At 40.8% G+C, this 14,466-nt stretch overlaps 2 protein-coding genes across 2 annotated transcripts; one reads left to right on the top strand and one right to left on the bottom strand.

Annotated features, from left to right (window-relative positions):
- Positions 1-3,308: 3,308 nt before the first annotated feature.
- On the top strand, positions 3,309-8,468 carry LOC108777260 (uncharacterized). The gene has a single exon (XM_018544099.1). It carries the CDS (start codon positions 3,309-3,311, stop codon positions 8,466-8,468), a length of 5,160 nt encoding a protein of 1,719 aa, XP_018399601.1.
- A 1,456-nt stretch (positions 8,469-9,924) lies between these two features.
- On the bottom strand, positions 9,925-12,487 carry LOC108777262 (uncharacterized). The gene is made up of 4 exons (XM_018544100.1): positions 12,337-12,487; positions 12,024-12,229; positions 11,388-11,903; positions 9,925-10,722 (listed from the first exon to the last, which is right to left on the bottom strand). The coding sequence occupies exons 1-4, from the start codon at positions 12,485-12,487 to the stop codon at positions 9,925-9,927; spliced, it is 1,671 nt and encodes a 556-aa protein (XP_018399602.1).
- Positions 12,488-14,466: the final 1,979 nt, after the last annotated feature.

Below are 14,466 nucleotides of genomic sequence, written 5' to 3' on the forward strand. Positions count from 1 at the left end.
TTTTTTTACTGTTTTCTTATTGTGTGACATTTATCATTATGACTATTTTTGTAAATATATGGATTCACGGACCAACTAATATTCTCACGTATAGATTTGTAAAAATTTTTTGGTATGTTTTGCGCATCGTTAATTTTCATTCTTAGAATTTAAGATTATAATCTTTTAATTAATATATGTTCATTCTATTGTTTTTTCAGTTATATATTTAACTACGCACAAGATTTTCTTATGTATTGATGTTTTTCCATAATTATGTACATTTCAACGTAAAGTGTTTCATCTGAAGAGGACCAGATTTGGTGGTCGAAACTAGTAATGTAATTAACATCTGTTTTTTAATCGTTACATTTATGTAAATTTTATAAGTTCATTTTAGAATATATGTATTAATTGTTTGTTAATTTACTTTTCGTTTGACTCTTACAATGCCATTTCCATGTTTATAATGTTTTTAAAGAAAGAGTCCTTTATTTGTTTTATTTTTAATGGGTTAATTTGTGCTTGTTAACCATTACCTCTTTCTTCTCGCTTTCATTTCTTAACCTAACTATTATCACCGGTCCGCTTTTCCAACATTTTTCAATCTCACACTCAACTCCCACTTTTTCTTTTAAAAAAATCCTTTGCCCATTATTTCTTTCCGCCTCTTTCATCAATCCTACCTCTGTCTCTGTTATTCCTTTTATCACTATATTAAGTCTCCTTTCATCCCTATCTTTTTCCCATACTAACCTCTTAATTGTATCCATTTCCTTAACACTAAGCCTCCCTATGCTTCCTATAGATCTTGATCTTCCCCTACTACAATCACTCTTATATCTCATACTTCTGTCCTCACTATATGCACTCGCGACTTCCCTCTCCCCCTCTCCCTCTAAATTGCTATCTGATCTTAGTCTCTTTTCCATTTCCTCTATTTTTGCCAGGCACCTATTTTCTATAATTTCTATCTTTTTCTTAAAATCACGATCTACTTCCTCTAGTTTCTCCCTAAACCAGTTCTCTCTCTCTACCGCCCCTTCCTCCACTTTCCTAATTTTATCCTCCCATATCCTTTCTTTGACTCTAAAACTGTCCATCATAGCCTTAAAATCCTATTGATATTGTTCAAACCTATTCTTTACCTCATCCCCTACCTCTACCTCCTCTCCCCCCTTCGTTCCTATTTGAAAAGATATATTTTTTCCTGCCTCCTTAATTTCCGTAACTAATTTCTTCTGCTTCGGATCCACTTTACCTTTTCCCGCCTTTTCCATTATACCCGCCGTGTCTTTCGGCATCCTAACCTCCTTCCGTAACCTACCTCTAAACTCTTCTGATTTCTAATCCTATACCTTACGAGTAGCCTCTCCTCCACGTACTCTATGGGTACACGCTACGCTCTATCGGATACACACCTTCTCTTCGCTCAAAACGCTCTTATTACATAAATCGCCAACAAAATAAAACAGCTATCGTCACACGCACCCACTCTCAGTCATACCACCTAACCAAGTCCAATAAAAACTTTGTATCATCTACTACTATAAAAAAAATATTAGAAATCCAAAATAATTTATTTTCTATATTAAAAAGTAACTTTTTCAAACCCCTGCATTTTTGCCATTTATCCCATAGGGGGGGGGGAGGGGTGGGAATAATATAGCCACTCGTATATAATTCATAAGAAAATCACAAATAATCTATAAATAAGATGTAAAATGACGACGTAACTTGCATTGTTTATTAATATATGACAATTTTTATTGCTCAGAATGAAAATTGGAATACAAATAGGACTTAATACAATTTTTTTAAATAACTTCAAATCTTTGAAATTAATCTTTAAACGTTTAAGATTTATCAACATTTATGCATTAATGCAATGTATAATTGTTAGAATTAACAAAAACTTCTTAAATAGAGCGTCTGTGCTGCGGCACAGCATCCCGCTCGCTAAAAATGCCGTATATCCCAAATAGATGGGATATATGTGACAACTATTTAAACAAACAATACAGGAGCAAAGCACTTGTATTTTGCTATACAACATGCTTTACTATTCCTCTACACATATGTATTGCAAAATAACCTCTAAGTCTTTTACACGCGCTCTATAATAATCATTTTATGTAGATTATAAATTATGATGGCACTACTTATTACAGTAAAAAATCGATTTAACTCGCAATAATTTCATTAATATTAACAGTAAAGAATTGAAAACGTAACATAATATTAATATACCATAAAGGCATGTAACAAAGTAATTGACGGAAAATTATCCCCACTTCTTCTATTTTTTCTGACTTCTGCGGCGTATTTCTTGACGCGGCGTATATACCGAGTTTACCCTATTGGGTATGGGAATAAGTTTCCGTCCTTTTTAAATGAAAAATATGTGTTTATTTAAACAAACCGTATATAAGTGAGTTATTCAAAGTGTGCTCCTTCGGAAGCGACAATTTTCTTCCACTTTTCTGGTAATAAGCGAATTCCTCGAACGAAAAAATCTGGTTCTTTTGAAGCGATCCATTCATCAAGCCATTTTTTGATACCTTCATAAGAATTGAATCGTTCTCCAGCAAAGGCCGACTGCATGGATTGGAACAAATGGAAATCTGAAGAGCAAAGTCCGGTGAATACGGCGGGTGGGGCAGAATTTCCCACTTTACTCCTTCCAAGTATTTCTTGACCGATTTTGCAACGTGTGGCCTAGCGTTGTCATGTAACAGAATCAGCTTGTTGTGCCTATTGTCCTATTCCGGTTGTTAATGCGAGTAGTAGGTAACTGCGCGTTACTTATCGACGGAAAATTGCGTCCGATCGGTAAGTCGTCCTCGCGAGGATTAGGGGGACTGGCGTGAGAGGAGTGTAAGATGGAGGTTCGGAAGAAGAAGTTTATGTAAACGATCCTCGGGAAATTTTGTAAGAACGAATAAAGGACATTTTAGAAGAAATTCAAACATTTTGGTTATTTTCATCTCTCAAAGAGTGAACATAATTTTGGTCCTTCGAGCCGGATCCCACACACAGAGTGTGGACGAATAATCGGTATACAAGTGTGTACACAAGGAAGCGTTGCAGCCATAGTTGTCGAAGCTATCCAACGGTGGACTGTCCAGCGAAATAGCACATACAGACGAGTCAGATTATTGCGATAATTCACCGTATTGCAAACGGCACGTAACTATAACATTGCAGGGGAAAGGTTAGCCAGTCGACTTTTCATATCAACACAAACGAATTGAGCACAGCATAATTGCAATTTTTGGTAGGCTAAGTAGCACGTATTAACGGTAAGTTGCAAACATTGGTAAGTAACAATGACACAAAGCGAGATTGGCGCGTTGAAGCGTACGCGCGCTACATACAAGACGCGTCTCACAAACTTTGAGACATTCATTGAGCGTTTTCGCGAATCGACCGATCCGGTAGAAGTGTTAGAAACACGGATCGAATTCTTACAGCATGCATGGTCTGGATTTGATGTACTTCAAACAAAGATTGAGGACCTCGATGAGTCCGACAATGCACGTTTAGAATTAGACGATAAGTATTGTTCGGCAATTGGCAGAGCACGTGCTCTTGTCAATAGTCGACGATTGCAAATTAATCAGGCACACGGCCAACAGTTACAGGTAGCAGGTAGCAGTGAAAACAACACTGGAAACAATGGACATACACATGAAAGGAAGGTTAAGTTGCCAGTCATGAGCCTTCCATCTTTCGATGGGAATTCTGAGCAATGGTTGCAATTTCGTGATGCATTCCAAGGGCTTATCGATTCCAATACAGATCTTTCGGATATTCAGCGCATGTATTATTTGCGGTCAGCATTGAAGGGACGTGCCGCTGAAGTCATTCATTCATTAGAGTCATCTGCTGCCAATTACGCGATCGCGTGGTCATTGTTGAAACGTCGATACGAGGATAAAACCGCGATTACTAGTCGTCATTTGCAATTATTGCTCGACATTCCCGTCATGCAAAAGGAATCTGGCGTACAATTGAGACAGACGTTGGATGGCATGTTCAGACATCTTCGAGCTCTCGAGCAACTCGGGGCAAGTAACTGGAATGCAATAATGATTCACATTTTAACGTCTAAGTTGGACAATATTACTAGACGTGAATGGAGAGCGCATATCAAAGATCAAGAAGACATTAGCGTGAGTACTTTAACCGATTTTATCGAAGAGCGATGTTTAATTCTCGAACCAGAAAATGTAAAAGCAGATGTACAGAAGTCACAATCAAAGCGAGCTGACCGAAAGCAGTCAGGACAAGCTAAATCAGGCGAACATTCGAATTCATTTGCGGCAGCCAGTAGCGAAAAATCTATTCTGCGTAAATGTGCATATTGTCAAGAAGAATCACATGTAATCTATTCGTGCGCTAAGTTTCAGGCATTAGATGTTTCAAAGCGACAAGCGATAGTAAAGGAACGTAGGTTATGTCGGAATTGTTTGCGAAGTAACCATATAGCAGCGAATTGCATTTCGACGCATTGTAAAAAGTGCGATAGCAAACATAACACGTTATTGCATCCTGAAGATCAAATAGTAATATCAAATCAGGTCGAAGCTAAGAATAATTCAGAATCTGATCAAAGCGTTGCTCTCACCGTCGTAAATAAAGATTATTACCGGGCGCCATCGCGAATTCTTTTGTCAACCGCACGGGTGCGAATGCACGGGAATGAGGGAACGTTCGTTGAATGCAGAGTGTTGCTTGATTCCGGGTCACAATTTAATTTTATATCGCGAAATCTTTGTCAACGTTTGAAGTTAATAACACAGAAACAGAATTGCTTGGTTAGGGGTCTTGGTTCCTCAGTCGAACTTCAAGAATCAGCGGAAGCAGTCATGCAGTCAAAGTGCACAGCGTACAAAACTAAGTCAAGGTTTTTAGTGGCCGAGCAAGTAATCGATAAATTGCCATTGACACCAGTCAATCGAGATCACCTCAAGATTCCATCAAGGTTGACACTAGCTGATGATACGTTTCACATTCCTGACAAAGTTGAAGCATTGGTGGGTGCCAGCATATTTTGGGAGTTGCTTTGCGTCGGCAAGGTAAGCCTGGGTAAAAATCAACCTATTCTTCAAAAAACATGCCTGGGCTGGATTGTAGCAGGAGGCACGACGTATGATAACGAACAGACCGCACTTAGTCATACAATTACCAATGCATCACTTCACGAACAATTGGAAAGATTCTGGAACATTGAAGAAATCGCGCAGCAACCACCACGATCAGTGAGTGACGAAATATGCGAGGAGCATTTCTTGAGAACATACAAACGAGATGTAGACGGAAGATTCACGGTCAGCATGCCATTTCTGGTGGATCCCAGCCAATTGGGTGAATCTCGCCATCATGCATTAACAAGATTCTACAAGTTAGAGAAGAAATTATCGCGACAACCTGAAATAAAAGAGCAGTATGTCAAATTCATGAGCAGTTATATGGAGCTGGGGCACATGAGCCTAGTATCTGAAAGCGAAGCCACAAATAAACAAACGCATTACCTTCCGCACCACGCCGTGGTGACCAAGAGTCAAAATCACCTGAAGTTGCGCGTCGTCTTTGACGGCTCAGCCAAGACTGACTCTGGTGTAGCCCTCAACGACATATTGAGAGTCGGACCTACTATTCAATCAACTTTATTCACAACAGTGTTACGATTTCGACAACACCAGTTTGTCTTCACAGCGGACATCGTCAAAATGTATCGCCAGGTCAATGTGAGTGAAGAGCAGCGCGATTTACAGCGGATACTGTGGAGAGCGGATAGCAGTCAACCTATACAAGAATACACGTTGAATACTGTGACGTACGGATTAGCGTCAGCACCATTTATGGCCATCCGGGCTTTACATCAGGCAGCAATAGATAATCAACAGGCTTATGCAGCGGCAAGCCGAGTCATACTACAAGATTTTTACGTCGACGATTTGCTGACTGGAGGCGGTAGTATAAGTGAGCTACAGGTCTTACAGCGAGATGTCATTCAGATTCTAGAATCGGCGGGTTTCCAATTAGCAAAATGGAATTCCAATGAACCATCGCTCATCCCACCCACCAAAGAAGAAGCAGTGCAGGTCACAAGCATTGGCGACGAGGTAAAAACCCTCGGTCTTACGTGGAATTCTCACTGCGACACATTTCAGTATGCGGCCACCTTTCCAAGAGTGGAGCAACAAACCACGAAGCGTAAAGTGTTGTCAACATCTTCACAACTATTCGACCCGCTTGGGTTAGTGGGACCAGTGATCATCACGGTGAAAATATTACTTCAACGAATGTGGCAGTTGAAACTCGGATGGGATGAACCGTTACCAAGTGAAATGTATATAGAATGGAATGCCTACTTGGAGGCGCTATCTGCGATAACTGATATTCGCATCCCACGTGTTGTAATCTGTCAAAATCCAGTAAGAATTAAATTGCATGGATTTTCAGATGCGTCTGAGAATGCTTATGGCGCATGCATCTACCTATTATCAAGCGATAAGCACGGGAATCGGATCGTGCGACTTCTTTGTGCGAGATCACGAGTTGCACCTTTGAAAACAATCTCCATACCACGATTGGAGTTGTGCGGTGCCTTGTTATTGGCAAAATTAGTGCAGCAAGTTAAGGATGCATTCTCTATTCCGATAGACTCGCAGGCTTTTTGGTGTGATTCAACAATTGTATTAGCATGGATCAGTCAAGAGCCCTATTTACGAAAGACCTTTGTCGCAAACAGAGTCAATGAGATTCAACAGCTGACTGAAAGAAATCAATGGCATCATGTGAGGTCGGAGGACAATCCTGCTGATCTAATCACGCGGGGAAGAACTCCGGCGCAATTAAAAGTGTCTAAGCTTTGGTGGCAAGGCCCTGAGTGGCTGCTCAATCCAGAAGCGCAAATCACCAAGGACATATCACTACCAGCGGGTGAACTCCCTGAAACAAAATCAAGCGTCATTACGTGTCTACACATTTCAAATACAAATGAGATCTGGGAACGATGTTCGTCATTTAATCGTCTTAAAAGAATCGTGGGATACTGCCTTCGTTGGAGATCACCCCGTCAGACAACAACTCAAAATCGTCTCCGTCCTTTAACTGTCAACGAGTTAGAACGAGCCCAGATGATCATCATTCGAGACATCCAAACTCATAGCTTCTCACAAGAAATAGCCGATTTGAAAAACAGACAATGCGTCAAGCATAATAGTGCATTGCTCACTTTACATCCTTTTCTCGATCAGGACGGGATCATCAGAGTAGGAGGACGGCTAGCTAATGCGCAGTTAGAGTATGAACAACGACATCCGATTGTGTTGCCAGCACATAACCATGTCACTCGAATAATCATTCGTGACGAACATCTCAGGAATTTGCATCTAGGACCACAGGCGTTGCTCGCCACCTTACAAGAGTCTTTCTGGATAATATCCGCAAAATCCGCGATTAGACAAGTATTGCATAAGTGTACTGTTTGTTTCCGCGCGCGACCGCGTCACGTGCGTCAGATTATGGGCGATTTGCCGGTGTCCCGTGTCATGGGCACCCGTGCGTTCGTCAATGTGGGCATAGACTACGGCGGTCCATTTAACATAAAACTTAGTCGAAACAAAACTGGCAAGGCTTATATATGTGTATTCGTTTGTATGGCCACCAAGGCTATCCACATAGAGTTGGTCTCTGACCTGAGTACAGCAGCTTTCTTGAATGCACTAAAACGTTTTATAGCCCGTCGCGGTTTATGCACTCACATACATTCAGACAATGGTAGTAATTTTAAGGGAGCAAGTAGAGAGTTACAAGAATTTTTCAAATTAATAAGAACGGCCTCCCATCAAGAGACAATCCATAATTATTGCATGAAACAAGCCATTCAATGGCATTTTATACCTCCATATTCTCCCCATATGGGTGGCATTTGGGAGGCAGGTATCAAATCCGTAAAGACGCATCTAAGAAAAATACTTGGTGAAGCACTCCTTTCGTTCGAGGAAATGTACACAATATTGACTCAAATTGAAGCCGTGCTTAATTCACGACCATTGACGCCATTATCGACAGATCCAACAGATCTGCAAGTGCTAACTCCTGGACATTTTTTAATTGGAGCCCCTCTCAATGCCATTCCACAATGTTCTCTAACGGAAATGCCCAATAACAGACTTAATCGTTTTCAGTATCTTACAAAACTCGTACAATCCTTTTGGTCACGGTGGTCCAGAGAGTACCTGTCAACCCTTCAAAAAAGAATCAAGTGGAATCGTGAAGATCAAGTGTCTACTATTAAAAATGGCATGATGGTAATCTTGCAAGAAGATCATCTTCCATCTATGCAGTGGCCGTTAGGGAGAATTGTGGAATGCCATCCAGGTCACGATAAGCATATCCGAATCGTTAATGTCAAGACTGCAAAGGGAGTGTTATCACGTCCGGTCACGCGATTATGTATCTTACCGATAGAATAGAGTAAGCAATCCACACTGTTTTTTCGTTTCTTTTATTTTGGTTTTTGTTTTTGAAAGTCTAGCCTTTCAAGGCGGGCGACATGTTAATGCGAGTAGTAGGTAACTGCGCGTTACTTATCGACGGAAAATTGCGTCCGATCGGTAAGTCGTCCTCGCGAGGATTAGGGGGACTGGCGTGAGAGGAGTGTAAGATGGAGGTTCGGAAGAAGAAGTTTATGTAAACGATCCTCGGGAAATTTTGTAAGAACGAATAAAGGACATTTTAGAAGAAATTCAAACATTTTGGTTATTTTCATCTCTCAAAGAGTGAACACCGGTCGTTTTTTTTTCAAAGCTTGATTTAAACGTATCAGTTATAGTCGATAACAATCGCCAGTGATGATTTCGGACGGTTTGAGCAGCTCATAATATATAACATCCCTTTGATCCCACCAGATGCACAACACGTCAAAATCACCATTGTTGAATCGCCGAAACCATTCTTTACAAGCATTATTCGATGGAGCATGCTTACCGTAAATATCTACGAGCAAAAACGATGCGTTTCCGCAGCACTTTTCTTTAAAATAAAATAATGGAATAAAACTTCCCGCAAATGTTGCTTTTTTGGAATAAATTCCGACATCTTCAACGCAAAAAAAGTTACTCTTTTTTATGCTTCGAACGAATGCCAACTATTGTGCTCAAAAGTTTGAACACACACCTTTCAAAAACAATTGCCGTTCTATCAAACACACAAGCAATGCTACTAACGACGTCTCTCTACAATGGGCGGAAACTTATTTCCATACCTAATATAATAATAAAAAACTGATTATTTTTAGAATAGCATATGTATTAAATAAAAAAATTATTATTTAAAAAAATGTTAAAACCGAATTGACACGAACTTTTTGATAATTGCGCTTTTTGCACATTGTCTACTTAGTCTACTACATACTTCTACGCAGTCACAATAGCTAATATTCTATGACAAAAATATAAATAAAGTGGCATCTTCCCTTTTGTGCCATCTTTTTTCCCTGAATTATCTTATACAAGAAACTGCACTTAATTAGAGAAAAAACAGAATATCTGTTGCGGGTTGAAAGAAATGCGTTCACACACGTATCTTTTCCTCGCTTTATTTTCTCATCTCTCTACAGAAAAACGTGCCTGCTCGTGTACAGGCGTCGTGACGAACTAACAACTAACTGCCTCGAATACTGTTCGCGTCACGTGATTGCAGCGCCCTATCAAAATCCACGGTTGGCGCCATAACATTTTGCGCGCTCACAACCTAACTAAATGAAAATCCTGAAGATTGCAAAATTTCGATTAATTCAGTTTTAAGCCGTTATAGCGTGCTTATATCGTTACTACCAGACAATAGATCGTCAACATAGAAGTCATTGCGTATGACCTTGCTTGCTTCCGGATATTTGTCCTGATTCTCGAGTGCGAGCTGATATAGACATCAGATTGCCAAGAATGGTGAACTGGCCATACCATATGTGATGGTGTTGAGACGATAATCACGAATTGGTTCGCTTGTATCAGGCCTCCACACGATTCTTTGTAAGTCTCGTTGATCATCTTGCACAAGTATTTGTCTGTACATTTGTTTAATGTCTGCTGTAATAACAAATCGATGTTGACGAAATCTCAATATTATGGAAAGTAGATCCTGCTGAATGGTAGGCCCGGTGTGCAGTATGTTATTGAGTGACACTCCTGAAGATGTGGGACAGGATGCGTCGAATACCACTCTGAGCTTTGTGGTGACACTATCGGGTTTCACAACTGCATGATGTGGTAGGTAGAGGCTTGTCTGAGAGTCCTCTTGATTTGAAATTTCGGTCATGTGATTTAACTCTTCATATTCTTGCATGAATATTTTATATTGTTGCTTTATCTCTGGAGATTTCGTAAATTTCCGTTCCATGTGTCGTAGTCGCTTGATAGCGATATCACGAGAATGTCCGAGTCGATCTACGCTCGCATAGTGATAATCGAACTTCGAAACGACCAGCTGCGTTGCGTCTATGTGTTTGATCAAATTCCGATTCGCAAAGTTCTCTGATGCCTCTAATTGAACGTTGCATTCTTCTATTTGCCAGAAGCGTTCGAGTTGTGTTTTAATGGTGATGACAGCGGAAATGGAACTTACGGACACAATTGAACTCTCATTGTATCCTTTGAAACTTATAGGTCCGGCAATGATCCAACCGAGCTTTGTTTTCTGTGCGATCGGCTGATTCTTCCCTAATTTGATCTGACCGACACACAATAGTTCCCAGAATATAGAGCCTCCTAGTAGTACATCTATCCTTCTGGGCAGCGATCATGTAATTTCCAGTGGAACTTTTCACTTTTCACTTTTCACTTAGTGATTTCACGCGAACTTTTCCACGAATATAGTGCGATTATATAACTAATGAGCGGAAAGTGAAATTACCAAAAATGAGAGATAACCTTATTTACCTTGTAAATCACTGATAGATAGTAAATAAAACAAATAAACAAATAAAGCAATAACAATGAATGTTACAAGTAAACAAAAGGAAATGTATATATTATGATGAATAACGTGATAATAGTGAAATGTAAATGTTTACCATTTATACTTATAAAAATCTATATAATCTTAGAAATATCATTAATAAAAAAAAAAGATTGTTTTAAAGAATTGTTTTAAAGACAATCAAAATAATGTCAATTTGACGTCATATTGATATTATTTTGATTGTTTTGTTCTCCTTGGATGATAACTTTAGAAACTAGAAACGTTTCTTGCATCTCAATGTTCTAGTTACTTCGAGTCACTAAACTTTCACCTTCCCGCTATCACATTTGATGGCGGAAAAATTCACGTGAAAAGTTTCACGTTTCAACGTTTCGCCGAGTTCTATGATCATAAGTTCACGTGAAATCTTTCACTTTTCGCCTTTCCGCTCTAGGGGAAAAGTTACATGATCGCTGCCCAGGGATGTGAAATGACGGATCAACTAAAGTGATCGTCTCAGGTATTTGTAAATGATTCTTGTTGATCTCTGATAATGGAAGATTGACCGTAATTTCGGGTAATATCGAGAAATGAAGCCCCACCTTGAAAGCGTTAAATTTAGATTGTATCGTGGCGTGAGTTTCTGTAAGTGCTGTTGTCTGTACGTTGTCAATACCACGAATATGCATGTGATTCCTTCTCTGTGGAAGGCCTAAACGCTCGCAAAGATCTTTCGTCATGAAGTTTGACTGTGATCCAGGATCGAGGAACGCACGAGCTTCTTGAAAGTCTCCTCGTTTGTCCTGAATCTTGATGATAGCCGTTGCTAATAATCCGCGTTCGTTGAGTCGAACGGCGTGATGTACCACACTAGTGGCTTGTGATTCCGTGAATGCCTGGGATTTGACGGTGGAGTTTTGACTCCCACTTCCGTGCTCTGTACCTTCGTCCTTCGGAATATGCAGTAGCGTGTTGTGTTTCTTATGACATACTCGGCATGTGCTGGCGTTGCACGATTCAACACTGTGGTCGCCCTTAAAACAATTAAAACACAATTTCAAGCGTTTTACCTCCTTACTCCTCGCCGGAGGAGCTAAGTTAAGAAAACTCGGACAATGATATAACCGATGGTTTCCTTGATTGCATGCTAAACATTTATCTGACTTGGCCTCGGCTGTTACCGCGGCAATTGCCTTTTTATTCGCGTTACTTGACTTATGACTCGTATCGCTACTTGATAATTTCGCGCCTTTTGATTTATCGAGTTTTAATGTCTCTAGCATAACGCATCGATTAGTAAAAAATCAATGAATCGATTAGTAAATTCAATGAATTGCGTATATGTAGCAACTTCCCTTGCCGACGTTTTGGTTTCCCACTCACGTTTTGTCGTATTGTCAAACTTAGCGGTTGTTAAATAAACAAGGATGGTGCCCCATTGATCTGTGGGCTCACCAAGCTTTTTTAGAGCGCGAACGTGCTTTTCGGTATGATCTAATAATTGACGCAATCCTGTAGATGATTCCTTTTGCATTACTGGGAACTCTACAAGTGCTTGCAAGTGATGGTGGACCAAAACGCGCTTATTCTCGAAACGACTTTCGAGAATGTTCCACGCGACATCTAGTTGTCGGCGGACAATTCCATGGATTCTAGTATTTCTGCCGCTACACCTTTAAGTGCTAACTTTAAATAGTACAATTTTTTGATGTCTGTTAAGTTACTATTTTCATCGATAACTGCCCTAAAGGTATCTCGAAAATTCGGCCACTGATCGTATGATCCGTCAAATGTAGGCAAGTTGATTGGCGGAAGTTTTATCTTATCTACTGCGTTAGTCGCGTTGCCGAAGCCATGATTGTCAGCGTTGCGTATTTCTCGCGCGTTCATTCGCGTTCTCTCATGCTGTGCGATAAGCGCCTTTGCCGCTGCCGAAGTTGCATAATATTCTGACTCGAATGCCTCGCGCTCGCCATCGTTTTCGAATTCTGCGTCTAATTCCTCGAGAGCGTCTTGCGTTTCACAAAATTCGTTCCATGCACGTTGTATTGCTGCTAACCTAACCTCTACCTCCTCTATTGAATGGCTTTGTTCATCGAAAACTCTAATCCAATTACGCGCACGCGTCATTTGCGCCTTGATTCTACCGCGTGTTTTCACGAGCTTTCCTGTTTCCGGCATTGTACTCGTATCGACGGAATCAGTTCTGATGAACCACTCGGCCGAGGCGGACGCGTTTCGGTCGGGTGCTTTCTACCGTATATTTTTGAAAGTGTTGCCGACTTTGACCGTGCATTGTTTTGTCCTATTTGTTCGTTTTCATATTTTTCGTACGATTTTATTAAAGACGTGATCTGGCAGTATCGCCTTCCCATTATTGGGAGGCGTGGTGCCATAAGTTAGATTTACTCGATGCGTGTCCGATGGTTGTGCTCGTCTCGATTGTTCGTCATCTTGCACCCTTCGACGACTCGGGCTCTCATGACGCGCGTTATTGCGACGTGACGACGTCGTAGACGCAGGCGCCCAGATACCGGTCGAGCAACGCCATTCTCGCGGGCATTGCATCATCCGTTCGCCCGACATTTTGATACGATTTTCATTTGTGACGTGATCTGGCCGTGTCGACCTATCTATTATTTGGAGGCGGGTGCCATTAACTAAATAAGAAGAAGAAGAAGTATCGACGGAATCGAGATTCGCGATTGAATCGTTAGGTTATGCTACTTAGCTTGGAAATCGACGCTTGGAATCCTCGACGAAACTCGTTGACTCGATGGATTTTTTTGCTTCTTAACCTCCTTCCAGAAGTCACACCTGTGTAATGGGCGATCTCGGTGCTTTGTCCACAGCCGAAGATTGCTGCCTGTTTGTATGCCGGGTGATCTCGGTGCCTGTTCCACGGCCGACGATTGCTACCCGTGTCTCTCCGGAATTCGCTGTACTGCGAAGGATCCGGCTCGAAGGACCAATGTTGCGGGTTGAAAGAAATGCGTTCACACACGTATCTTTTCCTCGCTTTATTTTCTCATCTCTCTACAGAAAAACGTGCCTGCTCGTTTACAGGCGTCGTGACGAACTAACAACTAACTGCCTCGAATACTGTTCGCGTCACGTGATCGCAGCGCCCTATCAAAATCCACGGTTGGCGCCATAACATTTTGCGCGCTCACAACCTAACTAAACTCTCGCGACATTTTGGCGCGAACAATATCTTTTATAATAATTATAATAGAGAAATGTTTTTATGATTATTATAAGAAAGAAAATCAATATTTTTATATGTTAGCTATTTTACAAGAGCCGAGGAGAATAAAGCACTCGTTACTTAAGTATCTTTCAAGAGCAATCTTTATTTTGTCAATATGCGGCGACGGTTCGGAATGGACTGTTCAAATTTGCGAGTCATTTCACGGTCTCGCCGTCGTCGGATATACATATTTTCCTTCCGAACTTTCCCGATCCTGCTATACATTCTTACTCGGCTTACATACGTACCGAGATATTTATCCT

This window comes from Cyphomyrmex costatus, unplaced genomic scaffold (genome assembly GCF_001594065.2).
Source record: "Cyphomyrmex costatus isolate MS0001 unplaced genomic scaffold, Ccosl1.0 scaffold425, whole genome shotgun sequence".
NCBI classification, from domain to species: domain Eukaryota; kingdom Metazoa; phylum Arthropoda; class Insecta; order Hymenoptera; family Formicidae; genus Cyphomyrmex; species Cyphomyrmex costatus.

Bases quoted from the DNA above. Each gene is read 5' to 3' on its own strand.
- LOC108777260 (XM_018544099.1), top strand. From the start codon at position 3,309: ATGACACAAAGCGAGATTGGCGCGTTGAAGCGTACGCGCGCTACATAC.
- LOC108777262 (XM_018544100.1), bottom strand. From the start codon at position 12,487: ATGCAAAAGGAATCATCTACAGGATTGCGTCAATTATTAGATCATACC. The intron at 11,904-12,023 runs GTAAAACGCTTG...CATATTCCGAAG, and splicing joins CTCCGGCGAGGAGTAAGGAG to GACGAAGGTACAGAGCACGG. The intron at 10,723-11,387 runs GTGAAAGATTTC...TGTGTCGGTCAG, and splicing joins CTAGAGCGGAAAGGCGAAAA to ATCAAATTAGGGAAGAATCA.